This window comes from Paroedura picta, chromosome 3 (assembly GCF_049243985.1).
Source record: "Paroedura picta isolate Pp20150507F chromosome 3, Ppicta_v3.0, whole genome shotgun sequence".
Lineage (NCBI taxonomy): Eukaryota > Metazoa > Chordata > Lepidosauria > Squamata > Gekkonidae > Paroedura > Paroedura picta.
The window spans coordinates 31,537,969-31,554,135 of NC_135371.1; the positions used below are offsets into that span (position 1 = coordinate 31,537,969).

General features: G+C 40.8%; 1 protein-coding gene across 7 annotated transcripts in view; it reads left to right on the forward strand.

Moving 5' to 3' along the window:
• Positions 1 to 16,167, forward strand: part of LOC143831783 (contactin-4) — a 669,529-nt gene that overhangs the window by 524,110 nt on the left and 129,252 nt on the right. For all 7 annotated transcript variants that reach the window (XM_077325228.1, XM_077325223.1, XM_077325222.1 and 4 more), the window contains 3 exons: positions 576 to 712; positions 2,487 to 2,616; positions 13,255 to 13,405. In XM_077325228.1, coding sequence (XP_077181343.1) covers positions 576 to 712; positions 2,487 to 2,616; positions 13,255 to 13,405 — 418 coding nt within the window. The remainder of the gene's footprint in view (positions 1 to 575; positions 713 to 2,486; positions 2,617 to 13,254; positions 13,406 to 16,167) is intronic.

Consider the following 16,167-nt stretch of genomic DNA (forward strand, 5'->3'; position numbering starts at 1 on the left):
GAAGCAAGGAGATGCCCTAAAGATAATAGAATACACCTTAACCTGAACTTTTCTGTTTCCTGATACAAATTCTATGTGCCAATTTTTTTTCATACTTTCTTTTGTTTCGTTAAGACTAGATCTGAACTTCTTGCAAATGCTCTTCAGGAATGTCATAAACATGTGATGCAGCCTTTAATTCCTAAATATGCATCGGTGTAGAGCAGGCTTTCTCAACAAGGGTTTCCTGAATGAGTTGGAGTTAATTAATTTGTTAATATATTTTTTAAACTTTATTAAACATTTATCAGGTGATATGACCGTATATGGTCATGTCGACCTGCCTCCCCGCCACTAAAACAGCCAATGATTGGCCTGTAGAGGGTGGGAAGAGGAAAGGCCCCAGGTGGACATGTACACAGGTATGCTTCCCAAGCATATTCTGCACAATCACACCACTTCTGGGTTTTCCCAAAACTTGAAGAAGGTTTCAGGGGGTTCTCAACAGTAAAACGTTGAGAAAGGCTGATGTAGATTAAACGTATCTGATGACAATACGCCCATCCTTATAAAAGTGGTATTTGTCCTCATTGTAGCTCCTCCCAACTGGCTCCAGAAAATAAGTGATGCTCATGTGACTATAGAAGAAAACATCACTTGGGAATGTAAGGCGAATGGAAGACCAAAGCCTTCGTACAGCTGGCTGAAGGATGGTGAACCACTCATCCCACAGGTAGGAATGTTCTTTGTGTTCCAAGTTTGGGGGCTGCCTTCAAAAGGTTGTTTTGATGTGATGACCTTTTTCATGTCTCTATAGATTGTTGCTGTTGAAAGAGAAATGCACGCAACCATGTGGGCTTAAAAACTCCATCTGTCCTGGAGCAGACTTCCTTCCCTGCTGAGAGAATGTCACTGAATCACCTTGAGCTTTCCTTGTAGTTAAAACAATGATACTTCAAACTAGATTGTTCAAAGGCAGGAATTACCCTTAGGCACCTAATTCCCAACCAATATCCAATGAGAGTTAGACATTTAAGTGCTATTTTCTGCCTCTGAATTCAGTGGTTTTTGGAAGCTCTGGGACTCTTTTCTAGAGGACATTTGCTGTAAGAAAAGAGCTACAAAAATGGCTGCGTATTTGTTACTCTTCATAGCTCTGTAGGGAAAATATAGCTTTGTCACAAGTGTGTATGGATTCAGTGAGGTCAAAATGACAATATAGGTATTTGGGCTATAAAATGCCTTTTCTCATTTCTGTTTTTGAGCTTCTAAAGTTTAATTGAACTTTACAGGATATAAGACCTCTGTCCTGTAAAAATAACCCCTTTCCTCTTCTTCAGACCTGTGCTGACATTGACAATAGGGGAGCTGATCTCCCATTAGCCGTGGCAGAATAAACTGTTTAAAGATTAATTATATATGGAAAGTCAGGAAATATCTTCTCAATACCCCTTCTGTTCAGTGTCACACCAAGGGGATCCTTGATTTCTTTAATTATGTAGCTAAATTAAGCAAATTACTCAGACTCCCTTATCAGGGAGGCTGTATTTCCCTCCTCCATGCTGACATAGACTGTTTTGTTCATATTTGATCAACCCTGTATTGGAGATTACACACAGTAATTGCAACTCTGCAGTTAAGAAATCAATATATATATATATATATATATATATATATATATATATATATATATATATATATATATATATATATATATATATATATATATATATATATATATATATATATATATATATATATATATATATATATATTTAAATGTATATTAGTTATTGGTTTGGTTGTTCAAATACATGGAAGTACATTATTATTAAAGCTGATAACACAAATTCCATATCCTTAGTCAGACAAATTATGGTAGGATCTTTGGTCCCTCCTGCTAAATTCACCTTTTGGTTGCAGGTCAGCGGCAAATGTTCTTGAACTTAAATCACATTAGACCATAGTAAAGGATTGTTAAATTATCAACTTTTACATTTTTAGTTCTTTTTTAAAATTATGTTGCCAAAAAACCGCATACAACATTACACCATTAGGAGTGATTACGGCTCCCATTATGCTTCAAGAAGATGCTGACTAATAGTTCTGCCTTTCTAAAGGTTCTGAAGAGCTTTCCTGGTTGTGATAGGCCATGGTGCACTCTAGAATAGAAGTAGTTTTAGATTCCAGTTTATCTGCTTGAAGAGGCTATTAATCTGAATGATTCACATGTTCAATCAATGAGAAGTCAAGAGAGAGGAAAAAAAAAGAACGAGGGTTCCTGTTGAAATGGCATTTACCAGCTGTAGTACTGGTTTTCCCTGTTCTCATTTAATATGATATAAATTTTGTTGGTGGGCAAATAGATTGCATTATGTAAATTGTTCACAAATTTGCCTGTTTCATCTTCAGTTTCCCCCCTGCCATGTTCTAATAATGACATGACTCTAGAAAGGGATAAATTTTGAAGCTGTGCTTCCTCTATTAACGTTTATTGTATTTTGCAGGAAAGAATTCAGATAGAGCATGGAAGCCTCACCATAACCAATGTGAACCTATCAGACACTGGCATGTATCAGTGTATGGCGGCAAACAGACATGGGGTCATCTATGCCAGCGCAGAACTGAGTGTAATCGGTGGGCTCTTTTTCCTTAACTAATACTTTAGAAATACTGTTAAACTGATTCGGTTTGTTAGTTTTGTAGGCATTCACAAATAATTCCTTACAATTCCTGTATGATGAGGCTGTTCACATATATGAAGTCATTTTACTTGACAGATTTCCATTTTTTTTCCATGCAGTTGCTAGTACATCTTTTGTTATGCGGGTTCTTTTCTAAGTCCTTGAAGTATAATATGTTGTACCACAAACAAGCAGTTCTTGGAGAAAGTAGAGCCCTTGTGATAGCAAGGACATAAATTACACAACTCTTCTCTCCTACTTTTTTGACTTTTGCTATGGATAAATTTAATGAAGGGAGGTTCTAGTGGCTGAATGCTTCTCAGTTATGTCAGCATTTTCTCTCTCTCTCTTTTTTAAAGACCACAGTTTAAAAAAACTTGTTTAAAACTGTCTGTATCCGCACAGCAAGAATATCCAGGCTCTCTTTGATTATGGAGCATGAAATTGTATAGAATCAAGCAAAATGATAGCACTTCCCTTTTGATATTTCCAAAGCCAACTAATTGATAGTCAACAGTGGCAGTTCTTTAATGGTCAACAATGGTTCATTGTTTGTCCTTATTTAATAATGTACTGTGAATTCCTAGATAGGGGAATAAATTAACTGTTTATGCAATTTGAATTTGTTATGCACAGAAAGGGACAAAACATGCAAGAGATCTATGACCAAGTCTACCAACAAGGGTTTTTTTTTCTTCATCACATCCATAAGAGACTAGAAGCTGTACAAGAGGAAAGCCTCAAGGCCTTGCAGGAGGCATCTCTTTTCCTTTTCCACCATTATTTCCTCTTTCCCTTTCCTGCAAGTCTGCATAACCTCACTCTTTTTTATGCTACCTTCTCTTCTTCCCACCCAACAACCAACCTATATTTATTTATCCCTCTGTTGTATGCACACCCTAGTAGCCTCTACTTAGGAAAACTATGGCACAATTGTGTGGTGGTGGCCACAGAGCCAGGCCCAGTTTCATGGTAGGAACCCACAAGGACTTGTGGGAGGGCACCTTATTTTCTCTTCCCCACACTTTTCCTGTGTCCCTCCTCCTTGCAACCTCCATAGCCTCTCACTTTTTTCAGTCATTCATCAACCTCCCTTTTATCTGTCTGCCATCTTCAGCTATATTTATTATTTATTTACTCATTCATACCCCACCTTTCTTAACAGTGCAGACAAAAAAAGATTATATTATTTGTTTTTTGCTTGTTTATTTGTTTACTGGACTTTTATCCCGCTACTCCCAGGCAGGCTGGCTCGTGCTGGTTCACAACATAGTAAAAACATAAAAACACCATAAAAACACCATATAAAACAGATAAGAACAGCATAGATGGCAATCACAATAATCCCTCATTAGGCCCTTATTCCTCAGTTCATCTATTCCTGGCCATCCCAACCAGATGCAAATTTGGAGGCGATGGTCGGCCCCCCCCCCCTTTTTATCTTCAAAGCAACCTTCTGTGGTAGCCTTGGCTGACAGCTAAGACCACTCAGACCTTTTCAACACCAGGACTTTGCCCCACCTTACCACTCGTCAAGAGGTGGAGCAAATTCCCAATTTCAGATGACATTGTCGCTTCGCCTGATTCAGACCCTTGTTTACCCTGGAGCAAAGGAATATGGATATATCCACATATATCCACATTCTCTTTTTTGCTCCGGGTGCCAACAGGGCCTATGTCAGGCAAGGGCCATGGGGAAGGGCCATTCTGGCACAGCTGCTTCCTACCTGCTGCCATGACTACAACATTCTGGAAGGGACACAGAAAGCCTTGTTCAGTGTGGCATAGCCACCTGGGGCTTTTTATTTTATTCTTAAGAACAGGGTATTGTGTTGTAATGCAATACCCCATTCTTAAAATTTTTAATCAGCCCCTACCGCCCCACAGCTTGGCAGAAACCACTTCCATTCACTGCTTGCCTAAAGTCCCCCTCCGGAGATTGCCATAGGTCAGTTGCAACTTGATAGCACTTAGTTATTGCTACACTGTTATTATATTATAATCTATTTCAGTTCTCCGAATTCCCACCTTTCATACTGAAAAATAAGTTCCGAGCTCCTTTCATTGCAGAATTATATCTCTGCAGCAAAAGGAGCTACAGATTTTCATTTTTAAAAAGTTGGAAATTCAAGGGAATCAGACAAATTTTATTGTATTGTTACACTTTGTTGTATTGTTATACTTTATTCAATTTAAAATTAATTTTTTTTAATTATATGATGCTAAGAAGGCAGTAGTTGGTGCAGGGCTGAGGTTGTAAAAAAAGTCACCAATGTGAGTAGGGCAGGAAAGATCTGGAATTTTCCTTCCATATTAATGCCACCTTGGCTTTGCTTTAATATTTACTAAAATATCATTGCAAAGCAGGTTTGGGAAAGACCAAAGGAGGGATAGGGAACACCTGGCGATTCATGGAAACTGTCATGCAAGCTGGGGCAGTTCTACATTTTTGTATTCCGTTTGTTTTATCTAGTTTCTGGAACTGGCAATAGAAAGGGAATATGTTGAGCAGGTGCTGTTAGAATTTTACTTTCACTTTTGGGACTGATGCAGCTTTAGGACTAACCTTGCTGGCATATTCACCTATTTGCTCGGTGTAATAAATAAACAGATGTTACAAAATAACTGAAGTGTCGAGTACTCTCTCCTTCAAAGAAACTGAACCTGTCAACATGTCCTTACAGTTTAGGAAACCAGTGTAAATGTACAATCCCTAATAACTTCTGTTTTTCCACTGTTGTCTTTGAACAGAAGAGAGTTTATTTCTGAAAAGTTATGGGATTTGAGTTGACAACTTGCCAGACAAATTGGGAGGCTGCAGTGTGTGTGTGTGTGTGTGTGTGTGTGTGTGTGTGTGTGTGTGTGTGTTGAAGGGGGGAGGTGGCAAAGTCTCCTTTTCCTCTCCCATCAGCAAGACTTTTTTGCCTCACAACTTTTAGAATATATAAGTAAGGCTTCTGTGAAACAGCTCATAATAATGCTTCGTTAATTGTTGCCAGCATCACATCTCCAGATCAAAATATAAAGTCACCTAAAGAGGTACCTATTGCCTTCCTCCTGCTATCCACACCATCTTTCTTTCTGCTGTTACCATAAGTTTGCAAAAACAATGCTTTGATTACTTGCATTGCAGTAAGAAACCTCTTGTGTATAACAAATATTGGAATCAATAAAGAAGTATCATGTTCAAAAAAGAGTATACAATTTGCAGTTAGATTACTCCTTTGAATATCTTTCAAAGTGAATGTTCACTATTGTCATTTTAATCTGTCCTGAAGATGAATGTTTGAAGTGTTTTGAAAACACCTAGTTACTCTGTGCAGGCTGTCTTTTATCAATACAGACTTGCATGGGGGGAAACACAGATCACCCTGTCACTGTGATGGTTTGAACAAAGCAGTGAAATTCAACAAACTAAGACTCACAGTAGCAAGATTTTTTAAGCATGTTGCATCTTGTGTATTTTTTTTTAAATCCAAACCGAGCAGTCGAAGCTGCTTCAGACTATGTGGCAACTCTTTGTACAAGTCTCCCTTACAGTGTATACAAATAACAACATAAAACTAAAGTCTCTTCTTTATTTTGTGTTGCATTTATAAGAGGACATGTAAAGGGTTTTACTGATCTTGGAGTACTTGAATATGTTAAATGGACTAATGAACAAAAACCGCTCCTATTTTTACATGCTGTGAAAAGAACTTTGGCCTCTTGTTTTTCATATGCATGAAGAAAGGCATTTCCTTTGAATCTTGGTACTAAGGACTTCAGAAGGCAAAGATTATAGGAGATCTATGGTTGTGTCTTTCAGGGTTTGTTTGTTTGTTTATTGGAAATTACTTCTGTTCAGCTGATCTTATTCAGATGGGACCATATCAGAATTGTATTAACCCTTCCAACCCATAAGCTTTACCAATTCAAATATTCATACATACGGTACTGAATTCTTTCCCCCAGGAAAGGGAGAGAGTGTCTGTCTTTTTTCTTTTTTCTTTTTGGGACAATTGTTTCCTTTTTCAGTGTTAGTTCTCCATATGTGTCTTCACTAGCAAGTGTGGTGGAATCACTACAGCTATATGAGAGGCAAGTTCAATAACTGAAACCAGGCAAGGGTGGTGAAATTAAATCTGTCTCCTGTGTTATGGCCCCAATCTGAATCATGAGCCCACATAGCTCCCATTTCCTTATTTTAAAATTAGTGGGAAAATACAGCATATCTGAGGAAGTAGACTCACGAAAGCTCATACCTTGACATAAGTGTTGTTAGTTTTTTAAATCAGTGGTCCCCAACCTGCGGGCTGCGGCCCGGTGCCGGGCCGCGGCTCCCTCTCCCCGCCCCCCCGCGGTAAAAAACTTCCCAGGCCGCAAGCTTGCGGCCCAGGAAGCTTCTTACTGCGGGAGGGTGGGGAGAGGGAATCAGGGCCAGGACGCGCATCACGGGCGTGGCCCGTGCGGGCGCGGCCCGATGCCCTGCTGGTCCCCAGCCTCAGAAAGGTTGGGAACCACTGTTTTAAATTATTCTTTTCTATTGGGAATATCCTATTGAACTCTTATTCTTTTCTATTGGGAATATCCTATTGAACTCTTATTCTTTTCTATTGGGAATATCCAATCACAGATTTTACATTTTATCTTGTTAGGTTCTAAGTGGGCTTTTTTTTTTTGGAGGGGGGTTAGTGGTGGGAGAGAAGGTAAAGGGAGGCCATATCCTTGAAAAGCACCATTGAAAACTGAATGCTGCTGAAATTGCAGGATTTCCGTTTGATTTGTGCTTCCCACTTGATATGTAGGAGACTAAGAGGAGTACTTTGAGGGACAGACTGTGGGCCAGTGGTGGAGTATCTGCTTGGCATGCAGAAGCTCCTAGGTTCAATCCACAGCATCTCCAGTTAAAAGATCTGGCACTAGATGATGTGAAAGAGCTGTGCTTGAGGTCCAGAAAGCTTCTGCCTTTCTGAGTAGACAATACTGACTTTGATGGACCAAAGATCAGTATAAGTTTCATGTGTTTCACTGTGACTGAATAAACTGGGATTTCTGCTTTCCCACTACGAACAAGCATTTAGTAAAAACTAGTTGACAAACCAGATACAAATCACAATTTATTGAGCAGCCTGCATTCAAACATCACACTAAGTTTAATCAAAACATGGTGTAAAATGGTTCATTATGACATCTAAATGCAATAAAAATGCTCATATACTCTGATATTGGTGGTTTTCAGTGGAGCTAGTTCATAGATTCAGGTGCAAGTTGTTTAGTGACATCATATGTCCCTTTAATAGTAAATAGTAATGAGATAGTCATCTTACTTGCATCAATGCAAAAATTAAGAACTAAATCACTTTCTGCCCATGTGTGTGTTTACCTTATATTTCCTTTATTGTGAGATAGAATCATGTTTTTCTGTAGTTTGTGCTAGCCTGCTTTAGAGACATAATGGTCAGGCCAGGATCTCGGAGACCTATGGAAGCTTGCTGGGTGAACCAGGGCTAATTTCTTAGTCTAACATATGAAATTACCTTATACTGAATTAGACCACTGGTTCATCAAAATCAGTATTGTCTATGCAGACTGTCAGTGGCTCTTCAGGGTATCAGTAGAGGTCTTTCACTCACTAAATGATCTTCTGACCTTGCAAAGCCAGGGCTTGAACCTGGGACCTTCTGCATGCCAAGCAGATATTCTGCCTCCGAGCCATCTCTCAACTCAAGCCAGTTCAACGTATCATTAACAACCTACAACTCATGCTTAGCAATGATACTCTCCTATCACAGGCTTTGGGAAGTAAACAAGTTCTTGCCCACAGACAGCCTCCTAACGTTAAAGAAACTTTTTACCAACAGCAATACCCCCCCTAACATAGGCATGGACTCTGGAACCAAGGCCTTCAACAAACCAAGATGCCAGCTGTGTCACCATATTAACACTGACAACACAATCACCAGACCAATCAACATCAGACACACCACCATGGGTTCTTTCATTTGTTTATTATTCAACTTTATATATGCCATCGAATGTGAACATTGTCTTTAAAGTCTCTACATCGGACTAGTCTTTAAGAAAAAGAATCAATGGACATAAGCTCAATATTGGAAACAACAACTCAAAAACCAGTGAGCAAACACATATTCCAGGACATTCTACTACTGACTTAAGAGTGGCCATTCTCAGAGAAGCTTCAAGGAGAGATCACAAACTAAGATGGGTGCACCTGAGTTCATTCACAAGTTCAGAACAATGGACCCCACCCTTTCTAGGTCTGGATAGAGACCCAGAATTCTTATTACAGTTGCTAATTTTGCCCCCAAGTATTTCTGTTCTACCCTACTCCAGCTAATAGCTGTACATTGTACCTCTGCTTCCTAACTCCCTTCTTTACAAAACCTCTCCCACCTTCTGACTAGGATATAAGGACTTTGATCACCATTCCTACCTATATCTGATCAAGGGAGCATTGAGTCTTGGAAACTCATACCCCTGTGCGTCTCTGAGATGCTACTTGACTTTGATCTAGCTTTTTTACTGCAAATTGTGCTACCACCTTGGACTTCCTGTCCATTGATCCTAAACACTGATGTTTCCTGAACCTGACTCTGCAGTACTCAGCAACTTGTAGCACTCTGGCTTGGCTTTGTACACTTATATCCTGCCTAACTTGTCACAAACCTCAGCATCTGATACATATTGCTTTCTTGCAAGTGTCTTACATCCCTTTTTGTTCTTTATCTGAACTCAGTGCTGGCTAAAGGTAGCAGTTTCCTGCATTACTGTTCAAAACACGTAGGGAAAATGCATATGACAACATTGCTCAGTACTCTACCTTCATCTGTAGCTATACTGGGAACAAGCATCTTGCTCATGTTCTTATCATTGTTTTTTTTTCTTATCTATCAGTGACAGTTCTGCCTTCACTTTTGCTGCAGAAGTTCTTCTCCCTTTTGTCTTTGACTATTTCAATAATCAAAGAGCAAGAATGCAGAAACCATGTTTGCTTTGGCATTGAGTTTGCCAGTCATAACTCCCCTTAGCCAACCATAACTCTTTTTACAAAACGTTTGATGGCATTCTTGCCTTCCATCAGTCAATCACATGTATAAGAATGTGACTGAAAGAAAGAGTGCTAGATGCTTTTGTTCTCTCTTTTAGTCTAGGGAGAATGAATATATGATCCTGAGCCTTGGGTTATGACCTCACCTGGCACTGGAGATGGGGGGGGGGGAATCTACAGAGGGCACTGAGTCAATAGAATCAAGGGTTTGCAACTGTGTTGAAGTATCATGGAACTAAAAGTGAATTTATAAGGAAGACAGCACAGTGTTTATTTGTCCTGTGCCAGAAGGTAACTTTTTAAGACTGACTGCTTTTAAAACCTAAAATCAGGTTATTTCTACCTTCTTAACAGCAAAGTTTAAATTGCCAAAATGCATGGCTTTTATTTTCCATATATGTAGTGTTGTTGCTGGGAAGCATTCTCTGTACAACTTCTGCCCATGCCCTGTACTGCTGCTTTCTTCTAGGCTCTGAACTATTAGCCCCCAAATACCTAGGATGCTGAAAGAGAAGCAGGATAGTCTGCTGACATCTTGTTTTTGATTAGAAACTGTGTAGTTCTCATCTCAGCCAAAAGAAACTGATCCTACAAACAGCAGAGGAAGGAAAGAGATAATTGAAAGTGGTGGTTTCCAAACTGTTGACTGGATCTTGCAAATGCTTTGGAAAGCTTAAGGCCCATGTTGGATGCAGGTCACCGTGCTATGTCCACCAAAGAAGAAATGGCGGACATAGCACTGATGCCTACCCTTTCTTGGCCAAAGGAGGTCATCTTCCCCAAAGAGATTATCAGCTCCAGAATTTTTAATGCAGTCCACACTACACCTGACAGATATCACAGAAGTATCATGACTGACCAGCAAGCCTGGATCCCTCCCTGAACCCTTGCTCGATTTAAATCCAGAACAGAATTTAGTGTCAGTATCAAATTTTGAGGAACGCTGGTCCTAAGTGTCCCTGTAGATTTGTACATCACATTCCTGTGAATAAGAGCTGATTTCGTGACTAATATAGTATTAATCTAAACAGGCTCACAACCAGCTTTCTTTTTTCTCTCTCAGAAGGCAAAGCATTTTAGGTCTTCATTGCATGTAGCTGTAACAGCAAAGGGATCTGCACTTTTCTCGCTGCAGCAAGTTGCCGCAACGCCAAGGGACTTAAAAATGAACATGGAGTGAATAGGTGTCCTAAAAGGTGTTGAAAATGAAACATGGAGCTGATGCTTGCTGTCCAGTGAATACTGTGGGGATGAAGGCTGCTATAATTAGAAGTCATTAATTAGAGCACACACATCCAATAATATACTCCGCTTCACTTTGCATTGAGCGGCTGTGTTCTGTACTATGAAACACTGGCATCTGCCTTTTGCTGATAATGTTTAGATCAGGAAGGGAAATGGCTTCATTACCATGTTGTCAATGTTTATGTCCCCCTGTTCCATTGTTCAGAAGCCTTGGGGTTGCCACTTCATGTTCAATCAACACCATGCAATCCTTTGATAGTTAGGGAGTGTGTTTACAACGTGAACAAGTGAAGCTGATGGGAAACAATCCCATCTGATATTTTACAACTAGCTGGTTAAGTTCTGTTACAGTTCTTTTTGATCAAATCCAAATATGGTTGGCCTTGGTGTGCTTCCTTCAACCAGTATGTTTGCCACCATAGCTTTTCAGGCCTAGTAGCTCTAGACCCCCTTCCTCCATTCATGTCAACTGGCTGCTCATTTGAGGGAAAGCATAGATGGCCTAGATCTGGATTTGCATAGTGTGCAATGCTGATTTTGTCAAGTCTCAAGATAAGCAGGGTCATCCCTGGCTAGTATTTGACCACCAAAGAAGTCTAGAGTTGCTATGCAGAGGCAGGCAATGGCAACTAATCTATGTTCACCTCTTGCCTTGACAACCCTATGAGTTCATCGTAAATCAGATTTGACTGGGCAGCACTTTCCACGACCTTCTATTCTCTGGTCTCTTCTATGCCTCTGAACGAGCCCTGCTGTTTGTAACTTGATAGGAGACCATGCCATGTCTCCCAATACCTATGCAGTGAATGTTTCTTTTCTGTTACCTGCCCTTTGCCCTCATATGGCATCAGGTCCATAGACCTTCATTTTCCTATCTGCTACAGGGTAGCAGATGTTCCTATCCCAAGCTGACACTGGAATTAGAAAACCCTTTCATGGTGCTAACCCTTTCAGCCTAAAGGTTCTGGTAATTACCTTTAAGGCCATATGCAGTCAGGGCCCAGTGTACCTGAAGGACTGCCTACCTGCCTATGCCTCTCACCACCAAATGGCTAATGATCCCTGGCCCTAAAGAAGCCCACCTGGCCTCGACCAGGGCCAGAGCATTCTCTGTCCTGGCCCCCACGTGATAGAATGAGCTCCCAGAGGAGATCAGGGCCCTGATGGAGCTAAAACAGGGCCTGCAAAAGGGAGCTCTTCCACCAGCATTTGGTTGAGACCAGGCGCAACCAACAACATCTGCTGAGCCCTGCTCCTCCCTCCCAGAAATCCATCAATGCATTCTGCTCCTGGACCTGTTGCACTGTTACCATTGTTACAATTATCAGTTGATCAGTATTAATATTATGATTACCTATATGTTATGGATTGTTTCTTGTATTGTTTTCAACATTTTATGTAAATCACCCTGAGCCTCCGGGGAGGGTGGTATATAAATATAATAAAAAATAAAATAAAATAAATGAAATAACACTTTAGAGGTGCTGTCTACAAATTTCTTTGATAACTACTAAGCTGTGGTTGTTCTGTTGTGAGGCTAGTTCAGGCATGCAGGTTATTAGCAGCAAGGTACACATCTTGGTAGATGTGAAAGGAGTGGCACAAGGGAATGGGGAGGTATGCCCAAGAATTTATAGATTGGATCACCCAGGGCTGGCCAAATTGTGGTCTTCCAGATGTCCATGCAGTACAATTCCCATGAGCCCCAGCCTGGACATGTTGCTGGCAGGGGCTTGTGGGAATTGTAGTTCATGGACATCTGGAGAGACACAATTTGGCCACTCCTGGCATAGATTCATGACATAGAGAAGATGGAAAACACCTCATACAGTGAATAATTAATTCCATATTATGGCCCATTTTGTTTGCAAAGCTCTTGCAGCCCCCCAAAAGGATTTTCTAAACAAGCATCAGGCTGTTTTGGGGAAACAGTGGCTTTGTTTCAGTTTCCAAACGAAGATAAGGGATTGTTTCCTATATGGCTACTGAGAGACATTTCCAAGGGAAGAGATGATAGCTGTGTCACAACTGAGGGTGCTGTTGCACACCACATTGGGGAATCACTGGATTTTATATAGAAAACTTCATAAAGCTCTAGGGGTGTTATTTGTTTGTAGTATCAGGTACAAGAGCTCTGGTATTGTTTATTAAGAATTACTGGTCTCATCACTGTCTATGAAGGACAGTTGTGTGTACTCAGTATGATCAATAGAGATAACATAAACATTCAACAGTTTTTTTATGGTTTGTAATGGCTGTGATTGTTTCTAAGCCTTCTTCCATGTTGTCTTTCAGCTGTGGGTCCAGATTTTTCCAAGAACTTCTTGAAGAGATTAACTCTTGTGAAAGTTGGTGGAGAAGTAACCATCGAGTGTAAGCCTAAAGCTTCTCCGAGACCCAACTTTACTTGGAAGAAAGGAAAAGAGATCCTAAGAGAAAATGAGAGGTAAAAGCCACAAATAACTCTTTCACTGCAGGAGTTATTAATACTTTCTGTGAAAACTGCTTGAAAATAAATGGGAAAAGAGCAAAGTGTTCAGCCTCAGCAAAAGAAGCCAATATTGATTTCTGTAGTTGCTATGCTCAGTTACATTACCCTGCCCTTTCCAGTATTTAAAGAGTAGCACTTGTGTGCTGAATTGCTTTCAAAGAGCAGTTATCAAAACCCTCTTCTCAGGGGAACCTCACGATTGTTAGTTTCTTATTTTTGGCAATCTCTTTTGGTGTCCTATTAAACATAAGTAATTTAGGGATCAGCTGGTCAACTGTCATGTTATTTTGGAGAGTTCTTTACAACTGGTCAAAGCAGGATGGTTAGAAATGTATGTCAGCAAACACACACACACACACACACACACAAGAAGTAATGTTTATAGGTATAGGAAGACCCCTAATTTAATTTGACTTAAGCAAGCAGACGGCTGGAATATTTTGAAGTACTTCCAGCATGATTTCTAAGTATGCATCTGTGCCTTTTAGTCATACAGACAGATGGTAGAATTAATGCTGGTGTGTTGTATCATAATCTGCATTATCATTCTTTGAGGGTGGCATAATACAATAGTAGAAAAGTGGAATTTTACTTGAATTGTTTTGCACAATGGCATAGTGAATCCTTTTTTTAAAAAATGTAAAAGAGCAGAACACTATCAGTATCATCATATGTGCATACGCAAATCCACGTCACAAAGCTAATCTTAGTTCCCATTTAGGGCTCTGAAATTCCCCATGGTTACCCCAAAAATCTATTTTAAAAAATGAGGGGGTATCCTGCCCTCCCCTATTTAGTTTTTGTGTTTTGTTTTTTTAACTGTCTAGAGTTTGGCTACTAGTGCCATTGTGGTCTCTCCATTCCATTCTCAGTGTTCTGTATACTCTGTTGAGATAACTTAATAGCTGAACTTAATAGTGAGTATTTCCATGAGAGATTTAGTAAGTGCTGCTCTTACATTGCAGTCTGGTTGATATAGATAAGCCTGAAGCTGATCAAGAAAACTGATATTGATGGAATGTAGTTTGCTGTTGTCAAACAAGAAATATTGATAGGAATATTAAGGAGGGGAAAAGGCAGAATAGCAAAGGTTTTCCTTTAAAGACTTTAAAGATCTCTTCCTGTCCATTCCCAGACTGTTTCCACACTAGGAATTTGCTCTAGTTGCTGGTGAGTTTTAGTGCTGCTTCCAGTAACCCGAGGCTGTCTAGGGGCTAGTGTGAGTTTTGGCCAGATTTGCCTCATGAGGAGGGAAATTATCAAAATTAGATTTTCCACTCCTTATCACGCTTTACATCAGGAAGCAACCAGGGTCAAGCCTGTGTGGAGGGAGAAATGTGTGAGAGTCTCACTGGCATTGTCACACCCTCGCACCCACCCTCCCCTTTCTGCTCGTGAATTTTTTTTTTAATGTCACGGTCTGCGTTGTTGCAGGACAACAAAGCTACATTCCCCAAGTTAAAATAAAATGTTCTGTTCATTGTCCTTGTCTGTTTTGGGATCGGGCAGCCAAGACACATCCCTGTTTGTGTTTCCTGGTATTTGGGTTTTAACGAGGAAAGAGGTGTGTGTGTGTGTGTGTGTGATGAAGCAACCCTCTCCCAATCAGCTGCACAACCGTGCTGCTTGTTTTTAAGCCTTACTGTTCACACAAAATCACTCATTGGAGAGCAGTTACCATGTCCAGTCTCTCACAAATCTACCCCAATGTAAATAGAGCCCAAAACACCAAGGGCCTTTTTGCACGGGGATCTTTGTTGCAAATTGGTCACTGAATGAAAAATCGCCATTTAAAATAGTGGAATTCGTCGTTATGCATACCTGCCTTTGTAGTGGAATCAGTTGCGTTTTTTAGCGTTTCCCATAGGCTTCCGGTCTCGGCAGAAATCGCTAGAAAGGAAGCGCTATTGCCAAGCTCGTCCCGCCCCTGGCCGTCAAGCAGCCAATGGGCAGCTGTTAGCATGCTCCCAAACAGCCCCTTTCCCTTTAAGGAAGGTTTAAAAAAAAAAAAAAAAAACACCCATTGTAACGAATCTGTGTAGATTCGTTGCAACGGAGAGACCCATCCAGCTGCCTGGGGTGTTTGAGCTGTCGTTTGATCGTTAACACGCTGCCTCCGAGTGAAAAAAAAAATCCCCCCCCTCTCACGGGCCCGATTTTCGGCTGAATGGAATGTGTGAAATGTGTGTGCTTACTGACTGAAGGGGAGGGACTGAAGCCGGGGAAGCCTCTGTTTGAGCTGTCATTTGATCGTGGCCACGCTGCCTCCGAGTGGAAAAAAAAATCCCCCCCTCCCCCCCCCCCTCATGGGCACGATTTTCAGCCGAAACAGTGTGAAAAATAAAGGGAAAATACATCAGCAAACGGGCTTCTGCGGGCTTCTTGTGCTTAGTGACTGTAAACAGCTCTGAGGAGGGACTGCAGCCTGGGAAGCCTCACTGGCTAAACGGAGGCTCGCCGGTGCGTTGATCTCCACTCGCTTGGGGGGAAAAAAATGGCGATCGCTTCACCGGAAGTTTGGAGGACAGGCTCAGGAGGAGGGACTTTGAAGAAACCGCAACAATGTTAACGTACAGGTCTTTATCGCTATTGTTGCAGATTGGTTGCAGGAGTGTATCGCTTTCCGGAGGGTGAATCCACTTTTTGGGATTCCCCTGAAAGCGCTACAATGAAGCGCTTTTTGCGGGTCGGTTTCAGGAGTGTTGCAGATTGTCTAC